The sequence below is a fragment of the Octodon degus genome, unplaced genomic scaffold (genome assembly GCF_000260255.1).
Source record: "Octodon degus isolate 3935 unplaced genomic scaffold, OctDeg1.0 scaffold00016, whole genome shotgun sequence".
NCBI lineage: Eukaryota > Metazoa > Chordata > Mammalia > Rodentia > Octodontidae > Octodon > Octodon degus.
This window is the reverse complement of record NW_004524592.1, coordinates 2,873,263-2,886,403: the sequence shown is the minus strand read 5'-3', so window position 1 is coordinate 2,886,403 and position 13,141 is coordinate 2,873,263. Positions and strand designations below refer to the sequence as shown.

General features: G+C 35.9%; 1 protein-coding gene across 1 annotated transcript in view; it reads left to right on the top strand.

Annotated features, from left to right (window-relative positions):
* Spag16 (sperm associated antigen 16) overlaps positions 1–13,141 on the top strand; it is a 1,217,230-nt gene that overhangs the window by 270,350 nt on the left and 933,739 nt on the right. The window contains exon 10 of the mRNA XM_004626710.2: positions 8,991–9,118. Coding sequence (XP_004626767.1) covers positions 8,991–9,118 — 128 coding nt within the window. The remainder of the gene's footprint in view (positions 1–8,990; positions 9,119–13,141) is intronic.

Here is a 13,141-nt window from a genome sequence, read left to right as displayed (position 1 = left end):
CATATAATAAATATTAAGATACTGAATGACCAATTTTTTTCAATATCTGATAATATGATGTCTTGCCTTGGGATTTTTGCAAGGGGAGCAATATAATATAGGACACATATTTTATAACAGTATATTATAATTAGTCACTCAAAGAATCATATACAAAGTGCAGAAAAATCTGTCCACACACTAAAGACCAAAGACTCAGCTGCGGACCTGGATCTCACAGCAGTGTCCTGCATGACTCCAGGTGGAGACCTGGAGCCCACTACAATGCCTCCCGGAAGTCCAGCTGGAGGCCAAGAGCCCATGACAATATCTTACACAGGTGTGTTGCCCTGGAGAGACCAAAGGTCAGTGGTGGAAACTAGAAGGTCTGTGCCAGTGAGATAAAGGATCTGTGCTAGCAGCTGAGGGATCTGCACTGGAGCCAGAAAACAACACTCAAGGTGAGAACCAGAGCTCCCCCAAAAAGTACCATGGCCGTTCTCAGCAGCAGTGAGGTTCTGGACTCCTATGAGACTGAGAAAAGCTGAGTTCCCATCAGGAAAGCCAATGCAACAAGCTTCTCCAGGAGACTAAGCTGTGCACCATTTTCACGTCTGGAGCTAGGAAGCTGTGCTTAGTGAGGAGCAGAGTTCCTCGAAGTGAACTTCAGCCATCCTCAGTGACAAGCAGGTCCTGAGCTCCTCCTCTGACAAGAACAGCCAAGTTTACCAGGAAAACCAGCATGACAGGGTTGCCCAACAGAATAGCCCTAGAGAACCAGAAGCTTCCAACGGCTCCAAAAGTTTCTCCAAATAGCTTCCCCAACAGCATCTCCAACAGCCTCTCTAGTTCTTCCTCTCGTGCTGCTGACAACAGTCTTCAGGTGGTCCTCCCACACCCAGCACCACACTATTTCAGTTTAGCTGGGTGTAACAAGTTGATTATCAGGTGGCAAACCACCGCATATGGTAAAATATTGATAAGTTGAACAGATAAGGATTCATGAATTTTAACAAACATCAGAATCACCTGGAGAGGTGGTTAAGAACAGATTTTTGGGCCCCTTTCCCAGAGTTTCTGATTTAGTAAGGTTAGAATAGAGCTTGAGAATTTCCCATCTGATGGTTATGTTGTGGTCAGGAGACTGCACCTTGAAAACTGAGGAAATTGATTAATGGAAGTTAATCTTCAAAAACATTCATTTTTGTTCAAGACAGTAAAAACATTTTTACCTTTTGAAATTAATTTTTAAAAACATCACAATTTTTGTTAGGCTTGTGAAATAATGTTTCCTTCATGAAAAATGTAGATATTAAGCATAAATTTAAATTATTTCCCATGTTTTTAAATCAAACAAATATTTATCTGTTTCATTAATGGCACAAATAAGCAGTATTATAGAAATAAAAAATGGGATGTAGTTGTGAAGTTTCCAAGTGATAGCTGATGGTTGTGCATTCAATTTTTGTTAGTCTTTTTTCTAAAGCCTAATTGATATGGGTTGAAGACTGCTTCAGTGATTGCTTTAAAATAAACTGAAACAAATTTATGTTAGTTTTATAGAATAACACAGTATAGAGTATGACATTTTAAGAGTCATTAGATACTTTAGGGGTATTAAGTCAAATTGCTTAAATATAATTTGGAACACAGCATTTTTTTGTGCAAGTGTAATCAATCCTTCCCCTGCAATCTAAGGCCACAATGTTACAAAGAAACATAAAGGTCAAGAAATGGAACAGTAAAGTATTGAAGACTTTCCTTAGGTCACTCTTATTTTCCTGTTTAGATTGTGAATGTCAATTAGCTCAATCAAGTCTAGCTGATAATGTCAGCTGTCAGTGCTGGGTGGTGATACGTGAAGTTCATCCGCAGGTGATTGATGAATGAAACAATGAGCGTACAGAAGCCTGTGCAAAACTTCAATTTCTGATAAATTTTCCACATGGGAAAATTAAGATGAGAAAAGAAAATCCACTTAAAATTTATTTTCATGGGCTATTTAGATTTTAGAAGTAATCTTTTCTTTTCTATTTTTTTTTTTAATTTTAGGGAAGGGTCTACAGGGTGTCCAGGGTCTCACTACTAGATTGGACTCATAGTGATCTGCCTGTTTACACCCTTCAAGAGCTGAGATTACAGGTGCGCGCCACTGTGCCCCGTCTCACTGTCACAATTCGTCCCGGGGACGGGGTTGGCATGGTAGGCCCAGGGATTGAACCCCAGGCCCCCGTGCCTACTTGCAGGTGCTTTTAAATCTTTAAATTTTGTAGTTTAAAACATAATATAAATGTCCAATAGGTCATCCTCATAAGCTCCCAAATTAACCCTGAAAAAAGTTTTTTGTGGTACTATACTCACATTGAACCTATCTTTACCTATATCTCCAGCCATTAAAATAGTTTTTATTTTGATACAGGTTTTATCATCAGTAAGTTGCCCTATCTGGGGTTGAATGTACAGTCCTCCTGCCTCAACCTCCCAGAGTTCTATGATCTATATCATCTATTAACATAATCATATTACATGTACTTAATTAACAGTGTATCTCCTCTATGCTAATAATTTTATTACTTATTTGTCAATTTTCTTTTTTTTTTTTTTTTTGCAGTACCAGGGATTGAACTCAGGACCCTGCGTTTGCCAGGCAAGCGCTTATTTTACAGAGCTATCTCTCTGGGCCCAATTATTTGTCAATTTTGATACCTTCTGCATATCTCTAGTGTGGTTTTGTTCAGTCATATGGTTTTTTATTTATGTCCTTGTCTTACAGAACTGTGACTCTTTGAAATAGAAAAAAATATTCTCTACTATTTGTAATTAATGTAATGAACTCTCAAATTCTATATCAAAATTATTTGGGATTAATTTCCATTAATGATAGTTCAAGGAAGGCAAAAAGCAAATGCAAAATCAGATCGTAGCATGAGTACCAGGTGTGGGAAGAACTTGGGTGTCCAAGCGATTTATTTGGAGCAAGTCCCAATAGGTAGCTTGGTTTCTCCATTTCTCCATAGGGATACATATAGGCGATGCTTAACTGATACATTAATGAATTTTATAGGAAGATACCATTTTAGCCATTTTCTATAACTTAAAGGAGAGTTCATTTGGACTCACTGGTTTTAGAGGTTTCAGTCTGTAGTCAGCCAGCTTCCAGACAAATGGCATGGTGGCAGGGCCTACTGTGGAGGAAGCAGAGGCAGAAGGGAGGAGTTCACAAGAGATATGTATCCTTATGGTCATGTGCCCAGTGATTCCTCTCTTCTACCTAGGTCCCACTTCCTAATGTCCCTATCAGCTACAGTACTCCAAAGGCCCAGTCACCTTCTAGAAGCTCCACCTCCGAGCACATGAGAGATTTTATGATCATTTTTGATTTAACCCATAACATTCTACCCCTGACCTAAATGATTTATGTATATCTTTTTGTAAAAAATGAAGTTAGTCTATTTCTACCTGATGCCAAAGTCTTCAGCAGTTCCAGCATTTCCTAAAAGTCCAAAGTCTCCCCTGAGGAAGACTATTAACTCTTAACCTCTGTAAAAAATATAAAAGAAAGTTAAGCACTGCCATCATATAATGGAACAGAGTAAACATTCCCATTCCAAAAGAGAAGAAAAGGGGCATAGGCATAGAAAAGAATGGGACCAAAGCTAGACTAGAATCAGTAGGGAAAACATTAAATCTCGCATCTCTAATTCCAGTACCTGCGCAAGCTATTCTGTGATGTGAACTCCAAAGAGCTTGGTCAGCACCAATCTATGGCATTTCCAGTTTCAGCTCTTATGCTGTCTTTCTTGGGGTGGTTTTGCTTAGTGCTTGTGATATTCCTCAGATGGTTTTTCCAGCACCCAATACTCTCCACTTCTGGTTTCACTCACATAGCTTCAGGCACCACCAACTCAGAGGTACACTGCCTGGTATCCCAGGCCTTCTTTGGAAATCTGAAGGAAATATTTATGACCCCACAACTCTTGCATTCTATGTGCTTGTGAAACTCTACTATGTGGAAAACATAAAATTCTCTTGGGTCATGGCTTCAGAGCCCTTTGAGTGTGTGGATGACTGGGCACTGTGAAGGAATTCTGGGACTTCCTTCTTGAAACAAAATCTTTGAAAAGAGTTTATCTTCACCTCTTTCCACCCTTAAACCAGTGAAGGGTAGGGTCTTGATTACTCCTGATAGGCCTTTGAGGCATCTTTCTATTGTTCTGATGCAAAGCACTTGGCTTCTTTATGTTAATCATTTTGGGAACCATCCTCTCCTTTGTTCCAGCCTATAGCCACTTCTCTTTTGGCAAAGATGCTATGTTTAAAAGGGCTTTTTGCTTGATTCTTCCAGTGATTGTGGTCAAAAGCCACAGCAGCACCCATTCCACTGCACAAATGTGAGACTGTTTTCTCCACCAGGTTAATTAGTCTGCTGCTTTTAACCCGTTAGTAGTTTACCCAAGTATCACATTTGTTTATGTACTCACTGTCCCAAACATTCCTCAGGTAGGTGCCATTTCATCCAGCCAATTCTTCTATTGAATAAATTTGATAAAATTGTCATTTTTATATTGCCTGTTATATTATCTTATGCAAGTTAATTTTAAAAGCATGCAATTTTTGGCCATCATGTATTTAAATAATTGGACTGGTGTGTTAGCTAATGCTTATTAATCAGATCTGGAAAAGTGCAAGACATCTGTCTATGTACTGGAAACCACAGCATTTTCCAGTGCAATCCATATCAAGAAATGGGAGGATCTGCCATGGAAGATGAAGAGATGAAAGGATCTGCACTGGAAAGGCCCAAGGGGCAGCGTTTGAAGCTGAAGTGTTTATGCCAAAAGGCTGAAGGACCTGTGTGAGAAGTCTGAGGGATCTGCACTGGAAATCAGGAGATAGCATCCAGGATGAAGATGAGGATTGAAGCTCACTCTAAGGAAGAAAGCATCCAAAGCTCCTGTAAAGAAAAATCAGTGAAACTTTTCCTGAAATCCTTCCCTCACATTCTCCTCTTACACAGTCCTAACAACAGTCCTCCTTAAGTGGGTCTTCCACACACAGAGCCATGCTGGCTCAATTCTCCTGGGCCTCCCCTACTCCAGTTGACAGTAAATTAATTACCACCACAAATGTAAGTGGTTAATCTTAGTCTTTAGCAAAGTCTCAGGACTTGAACAAAATATAGACAAATTTTCTGCTACAGCATAATATACATGGACATAAGTCCAGCTTCCAGAGTTCTTGTTTTCAACTGAAACCTTCTGAGCCTGTCCTTTACTATGTGCATTTCTGTCAGCAGTTCTCTGAGCTTTGACCAAAATCTCCCATCAAGCTCAGCTTACAGCCTTCTGGAGCTTCTCTAATCAGCATCTCTAGATCTTTCTAAACTCTTCCTGAGAGTCAGTTCCAAAGTCTTCTGAACCACTTGGTCAGGTAATCCTAGCAATGAGCCTACTCTCAGTATCAAAATTTATCTTTGTTTAAGCACCTGCCCAGCAAGTGCAAGGTTCTGAGTTTGATCCCTGATAAAAAAAACAAAAAAACAAAAACAAAAACAAAAACAAAATAAAATCAAAATCAAACAAACTACATATATACATACATATAGATCACAGCAGAGTCAGGGGCAGTAACCTAGGAGGGATAGCCTCTTCCTTTACTCCTTTCTGTCTGTGCTTCCTTACCTTCATTTGAGCAGCTTACCTTTATGGTAGGCCACTACTTTATGATATTTCTGTCTCTGACTATGGAATGAACTCTTTAAAAACAGTACACAAAAATAATCTTCATTAAATTGCCTGTGTCCAGTATTGTCTCTGTTAAAAAAGTAATAATGATATCAAGACTGCTTAATCAATATCACAACAGAACATTAAGCCTGTAATTTAATAAATACAGAATTATTTATAATAACTAGAGTATGAAACAATAACTCACTAGTTGTAATTAACATGGGCTGTTAATTACATAAATAATAAAAATATGGGAAGAAATAGATAATTCCGGGCTGGGGAGATTGCTCGGTGAAATAAGTGCTTCCCAGGCAAGCACAAGGACCTGAGTTCAATCCCCAGTTCTGCCAAAAAAAAAAAAAAAAAAAAAAAAAAGAAAAGAAATAGCTAATTCTCATTAAGGTCTTACTAAGTGCCAAGCATGTGATGAGTACTTTACAGAGATTATCTCACTTAGTTTGCACAGTGGCCTAAGAAACAGGTAGGATTTTGGTTATAATTTAGATAGGGAAATCAAAAGTTTGTTATATAGTTTGAAAAAGTTCACACTTAATGCGTACATTGGAGCTGAATTGTTAAGGAAAGAGTCTTTTATTTCACAGGGGGAACTTTAAAGTAAACACCGTTGCCAAAACCTCACTCTCAGAAATCATTATTCAGTGGGTCAGTGATAAGCATATTTTTTAAAAAGCTGCCCAGGGATTTCAGTGCGTCATAAATTAGGAACCACTTAGCTATCAAACACACTACTGACAGTTTACCTTTGCCCTCCACTTGTGCTCAGTCAGTAGAAACAAATTGTAATAATTCAGTAGCTTGAAAGAATACTTTTACGATTTATTTTATTTCCTCTGTCCTCTACTCATTGTCCTTATCTACGTTTCTGCATTTATCTCACCCACCCTGCCTATCTGGGCTCCCTGACTGTTGTCTCCTGGACTGTCTCAGGGTGTTGGCGAGGTGACAGAGGAACCGTGCTTTGTCACTGCAAATACATGCATGTCTGGCTAGAACTGCTTTTGCCACAGCTCTACTGCTGTTTTTGTAAGTCTTCTTTTAAACAGTTAGCTATAAAATACATTTGCCAATTATCTTCTCAGCTATAGAAATAGGAGTTAGGACCTAGGTGGTTAACTTTTATTAAATGTCTCACTCTATTTGTTTGATCTAATGATGTAACAATATTTATTGAAAAGTACAGGTAATAAGTTTAGCGGTTCAGATATTTCTGTATAATTAGAAAATTGTGTATAGCTGGATTTTCTTCCACTGTGCTGTATTTCCATTATAATTATTTACCCTCCCACCATTTTCAACCCAAGTATCATTAAAATTAAATATTTTTGTAAGAGTAGAAAAATGGGCAAAAGGCTTATATGTAACTCAGAAAAAATTAAGGACAGAAAAGAGAAATATAAAAAAATTAACATATTTAACTGAGTATATCTCTTATATTTAAGAAACATAAATGAAGTAGAGTTTTCTATGTGAATTTTCAATAGTATTTTCATAGAATTTCACCTAATAGTTGTAATATAATTTACATGTGTATTATTTTTACTATCCTTGTCCTCTTGATAAAATGCAAGTTCTACAATAAAAGGAATTGTATCTGTTTTGCTTGGGGCATATTATAAAAGTTCAAACCAGTGTCAGTTAAGAAGTAGAGATGCAATAGCAAATATTTGTCAAAAGAAATAATTGTGCAATGAATGGGTGATTTTAAATTATGTGTGTGTGTGTGTGTTAACAATGATGTGATGAACTGATCGATTTTCACTGGCAGGAGTATAAATTGGTACAGTGTTTCTGCAGAGCAACTTGTGAAGAGATAAGTTTTTTATCAAATATTTATTTGACTCAAATTATTTATTTACTCTTGTAGAACTATACGTTAAGGAAGTAATCAGTCAGGGCAAGGTTATAGACAGAAAACTAAATGCTCTATTCTAGTATTGATATCTGTAAGACAGACAAAAGTGAAGGGTGATGCATAAAACATGGCATTTATCATTCTTTCAAAACGGACCAAATGATATAAAGATGAATTATTATAATGTTAAATGAAGACTAGAGGGTGGATAATGCTGCCTGGTGCCAACTTTGGTAAAAATGAAGAGAGAAAGGGAAGAAATTAAGTAATTATACTAAAGTGTTAATAATCATCATATCTGGGAGATGAGACTAAGATTGGTTCTAATTTTCTTGGAGTATCATAAAATAGACATTTCTATATGGATATTACCACCTTGTTATTCAGAAAAATGTCCCATTTATGAAGTTGGCCTTAGCATTTTCCAACTCCGAAGGGACAGGAAGAATATGTTAGAATACTACTTCTGTGCGCACGAGACTCATTCATCTGCATGGTTCAGCGGTAGTTTTTCTGGCTAGAATATTGTTTGAGAAATAATGCACTTGCAAATATTTTCTAATAAATGAATGCTTCCTTCCCTCTCTAACATTAATTTTAGAATTTAATACAAAGGACATAAAATACTTTAAGACTAACGTTGTACAGTTAACCAACCTATCATTAATAGTTGTATCTCATAGCGCGTCTTCTTTTCACCGACAAAGAATATTCTTTTTATATGAACATGGAATGGTCTTTGAAGTTTGTTTGTGGGGGAAGAAGTCACCAGTGAATGGAAGATTTTGATGCTAATATATATTTCTTTTCCCTTTTTATATGGGTGAACTTTAGTAAATGTCTATAAATGAATGTTTCTGGACTTGAAGTAAACTTTAATAATTAACCAAAACCAATAAGCAAGCATTATGGTTCTTTTCCAGTACTCGGAATTGACTCCTGGGCCCCACACATGTGAGGCAAGCACCTTAACATGAAAGTGCAGCCATAACCCTGAAAGGGTTCATTTGTTACTCAGTGGCATTATTTTTTGTCTTGTATTTGCCAAAGACAGTGGAACATAAAAATTATTACAGGATGATTACTGACATTATTCTGGGGTTTAAATCTTATTCCAAAATGATGTTTGTCCAAACATACTAGACACTGCTATACTGAGCTTCATTTCACAAGGGAAATGTTTCAAATAACTTTTAACAAGCAGTTTAGAAATAAAATTGATTATATAAACAAAAATTTTCCTTAAATTTTATGTCTTTTCAAAGCTGATTTAGAGCATGAAGGGCATAAGTTGAAAGTATAGGAAAATATAATAACACCGTGTAATTCAGTATTGAATAAGATCGAGTTTCACTGCCTACGGTTATTTGAATATTTAACACAGAATTCATACTTTATGTTTTCTCTAGGATTCAGAATTTCCCAAAGAGATGCAATCAAATCTAAATTTGAATTTAAATAAAGAAAATCTTCGTCCACCGAAATTTGACTACAAACTGAGTAATATTTTCAGACTGCATGAACTTCCAGTGAGCTGGTAGGATTCTTGATGTTTTATTATTCCTTTGAGGTTTTATTGTCACAGCTAAATTGTGGAGACATTACAGTAATTCATGATCAAAGTGCACTGCTCTTAGCCTATTCCCAAATTATTACTCAAATGGAATAAGAACGATCTTTTAACTTCTGCAAGAATTTTAAAATTAATTGGTTTAGGCACTTGGTGGCAGTGCAGACTAAGTACATTATTGTGTAATATTGTTGCAGAGGTTAGAGTTCTGGCTTAAAATAATGCACAGATCATTTTAGAGAAAGTTCTACAACTACTTTAAAGATGGAACCTCAGCAACTATTCATTTAATCTGTTCATTTTACTTACAGATTTTATCAATGTATGTTTTCTGCATTAAAATTTATAGCAATATTTTTCATATTTTTATTTCTTTTCTTTTTTTGTGGAAGAAGGGATTGAACTCAGGCCCTTGTGCTTGCTAGTTCAATGATACATTACAATTTAAGCAAATAGATTAGGTTGATAATCATAGAATGTCATTAGATTACACTTTAGATAAGTAAAATTGTTTCCTTGTATTTGGTCATGGAATGCAAAGCATGTAAGTAGTTGGTCTTCAAACAATCTGTGGTTATGCAAAACTGCAGCAAATATCTTGTAATTGGTTCTCTTATACTTAGAGATGATTAATGTCTTGGAATAGATATTAGCAAGGTCTAATACCTTACATAAATTTTACCTATAATATTTTTTCCTTCATTTGTGAAGTTTCTTCTCTTCTTGGTGATCTTATATGTATAATCTTTCTAAACATTTTTTGTTTTATTTCCTAGTAACGAGGTTACTGTCTGTGATATGTGCTTTAAGACTATAACTTTTGGGGGAGGGGAGATGGCTCAGTGCAATAAGTGCTTCCCTGGCAAGTGCAAGGGCTTGAGTTCAATCCCTGGTTCTGCAAAACAAAACAAAACAAAACAAAACAAAACAAAACAAAAAGCAAAAAAAAGAGTATAATTTTTATGATCTTAGTTTCTGTGATAAAAATCAATAGATTAATGAACTGAACTGGTGTATTAGTACATTAAGGGAACCAACATGATGCATGATGCCTTCATGTTCTGTTTTCACACCACAGGTATGTGTGTGCATTTGTTTCCAGTCTTTTGATAAAAGTTCATGACTTTTTCTTTGAGTGTCTGTTGGCTGGAATTCTACATCATTGTTTGCATCAGTTGTGCCCATAATGCATCATCTATAATTTCAAGGTGTGATTTATTTTAATTTCAAAGAAGAACTTCAGGCATGAAGAAAATCTTCTCCACACTTTTCATGATGTTAATTTAATTTTCATTGTCAGACATTCTGTTTGTAATATTTCATCACCATAATTAATGTTTAATTATATTACAGTAGAAAACACAACTAGCTTATAGAGATTCAGTAACAAACTACTTTGACTCTTTGTAATCATGGAGTTGAACAGTAGGAATAGCTAGAGGTGGACTTGGACATGACTGAGCTGTCTACACAGTGGGCTGCAGGGGACTGTAGGGGTATGGCTTGTGCATTTCACAGAGAGAATGGGAAGAGATGGAAAATCCAGTGGATAAAGTGCAGGTTCCAGGAAAATCATTTTTAAAATTAAAAAATAGGGAGCAACAGAGGGGAATATTTAGCTCTTAATCAAAGACAAGATTTCTTGATTTCAGCTTAATTTATTTTTAGCCATTGGAAAGACAGATGTCCTAATAACTACTGCTACAATCCAGGGAGTAATTTCTCTGTGACCATCTTTACTAGCTAGTCCACTAGGAGAGAAGAGTCTACTATTATGTGTTAGACAGCAAAAAAGTGAATCAGAAATAGAATAATCACTAGTATTTTAGGATAACATATCTCAAAGAAAGATTAAGTTGTGATTTTTGGGACAACTTATTTATCTGGGCCTTTTTTTCACTTGTCTGCTTCATTTCTAATTTCTCTCAGTTTCTATTTCTTATCACCATTTATTCTTTGCCACATGTTTGTGTTTCTGCATCAACTTTATCTCTTTCATTCCATTCTAGGCTCCCAATTCTATTTATTTATTTATTTAAAGTTATGTATGTGGTACAGAGTCTCACTACACAGCTCAGACTCGTAGCGTTCCTCCTGTTTTCAGCCTCCTGAGCACTGAGATTACAGGTGTGCGCCACCCCACCGTGACCTGGTGGACAGCTTAGTGTGCCCAGGGCTAGGGCTGGTAAGACATGTAGTGCCAGGGATCAAACCCTGGTCCCTGTGCTTGCCTAAGCAGGCCAATTCTTAATATAAACAATAATTTAAAAATTTAAGTTTTACAATTTGCATCTTTATTAGTCTTAAAACCAGATTTATGATCATCCAGTACACATGTACAGTACAGTATCTTGGTACTTATTAGTCCTTTAATAAAATGTTTATTGGGTCAAATTTTTATTATTCTTGCAGCACTGGAGATTTCACATCACAAACTGCCCCAAAAAGGTTCTAAAATGGTCATGGATATATGTGCTTTTTTTTGTTGTCAATTACCATAGTTTTAAATAAATTTCTTCACTATGATATATAGGTTCTGTAGCTTTCAACATTTAACAATAATAGTAACTACAAAATTAATATAAAGGATATAAATAATAGCAGTGTTTTACTAAGCACCTATAAATGCCAAGATTCATCTGCATTGAGCATAATAACATATATGATCTTCATATTTAAATAGGTTAGATGTTATTCCTGTTTCTTCCTTTCTTTCTTTTTCATATATACATATGAGACTTATAAACCTTGAGAATCACAGAAGAGAATGAATTTGTGTCAGATTTGTTTAACTCAAAAGTGAATAAGCTATACATTATTTAAAAAATTTTTAAGAAGATAACCTCTGTTTTTGTAGTTGGACATACAATTTACCAGTAAGATACAACATTATGACCTGTGATTGAGGGTAAAAACCTTTTTTATTCTGTTAATGAGCATGGCCTAACATAATTGCTATATATTGAAATATTAAAATAATTAATCAGATTGTGGTTAAGTACAAAATTTGCTATTTGTTCTCTCACTAGAAAACAGATTTTTATCAAAGTGTAGTTTTTACTATGTTTTTCTAACAAGGTCATAATAAAATAAATGCATGCTAAAATTCATATAATATAAAAATTCTTAATGTCTTACTAATTTGCATTTTTATAGAGTGTAATTTCATAGGTCAAGGAACCAGAAGGATTTTGAATTAGGTTAGGAGATTTTTAAACTCTTTCTTAAGTGGACATCCTTCTACTACTCCTCTGAGATGATTCCTATAAGTCTTTGAGTAACTTCCACTAGTTTCACCAAAATTCCTTTTTTGTGCAGAGAACTTACCACACTTCCAGTCTCTGTTCATGCTCTGCTTATTTTCACTGAGAGTGCATTGAAGTGCACACGGATCACACAGCTACCTCATGCTCTTCTCATTCTCCTGATCACCTCCCTGTGTTCTGGCTGACTTCTAGACTGACTGGATCTAGAGCACATCTTCAGTGAGTCCACCTCTGCCTTCTGGTTGCTTGGCTGCCCCTGGCTTTCACCCACAGCTTTGTCACTACTTGCTCAGGGGAGCTTTTTCATTTTTCACTGTAAATATTCTCCACATAGTGACATCTCTATCCCATCATGTCCCATGAGCTGGAGTACCTAATAGGCTATTTCAAATTATTATGTCCAAGAAAAACAGTGTTCCCTGGGAAAACCCAGTCTTCTCTTGCACTTCTTTGCATTTGCAGCACACCTTTCTTGTCCTTGCAGTGAAACCTGGGTGTTGTTTTGATTTCTTATGCTCTCAGATTGCAATTTTCACCAGGAAATTTCCCAGAAAATCTGACATGTTTTTTCTCCAGAATATTTCATTTTTCCCATTTTTTTCCTATCTGTCTTGTTTATCCCCTTACAAAATCTACTGATTTGCTTCATAATAGTTTACTCATTTTGTAGCAGCTAAGCTGTTTTAAAAATATAAATCAAACTATAATCTCTTCTAAAAATTCT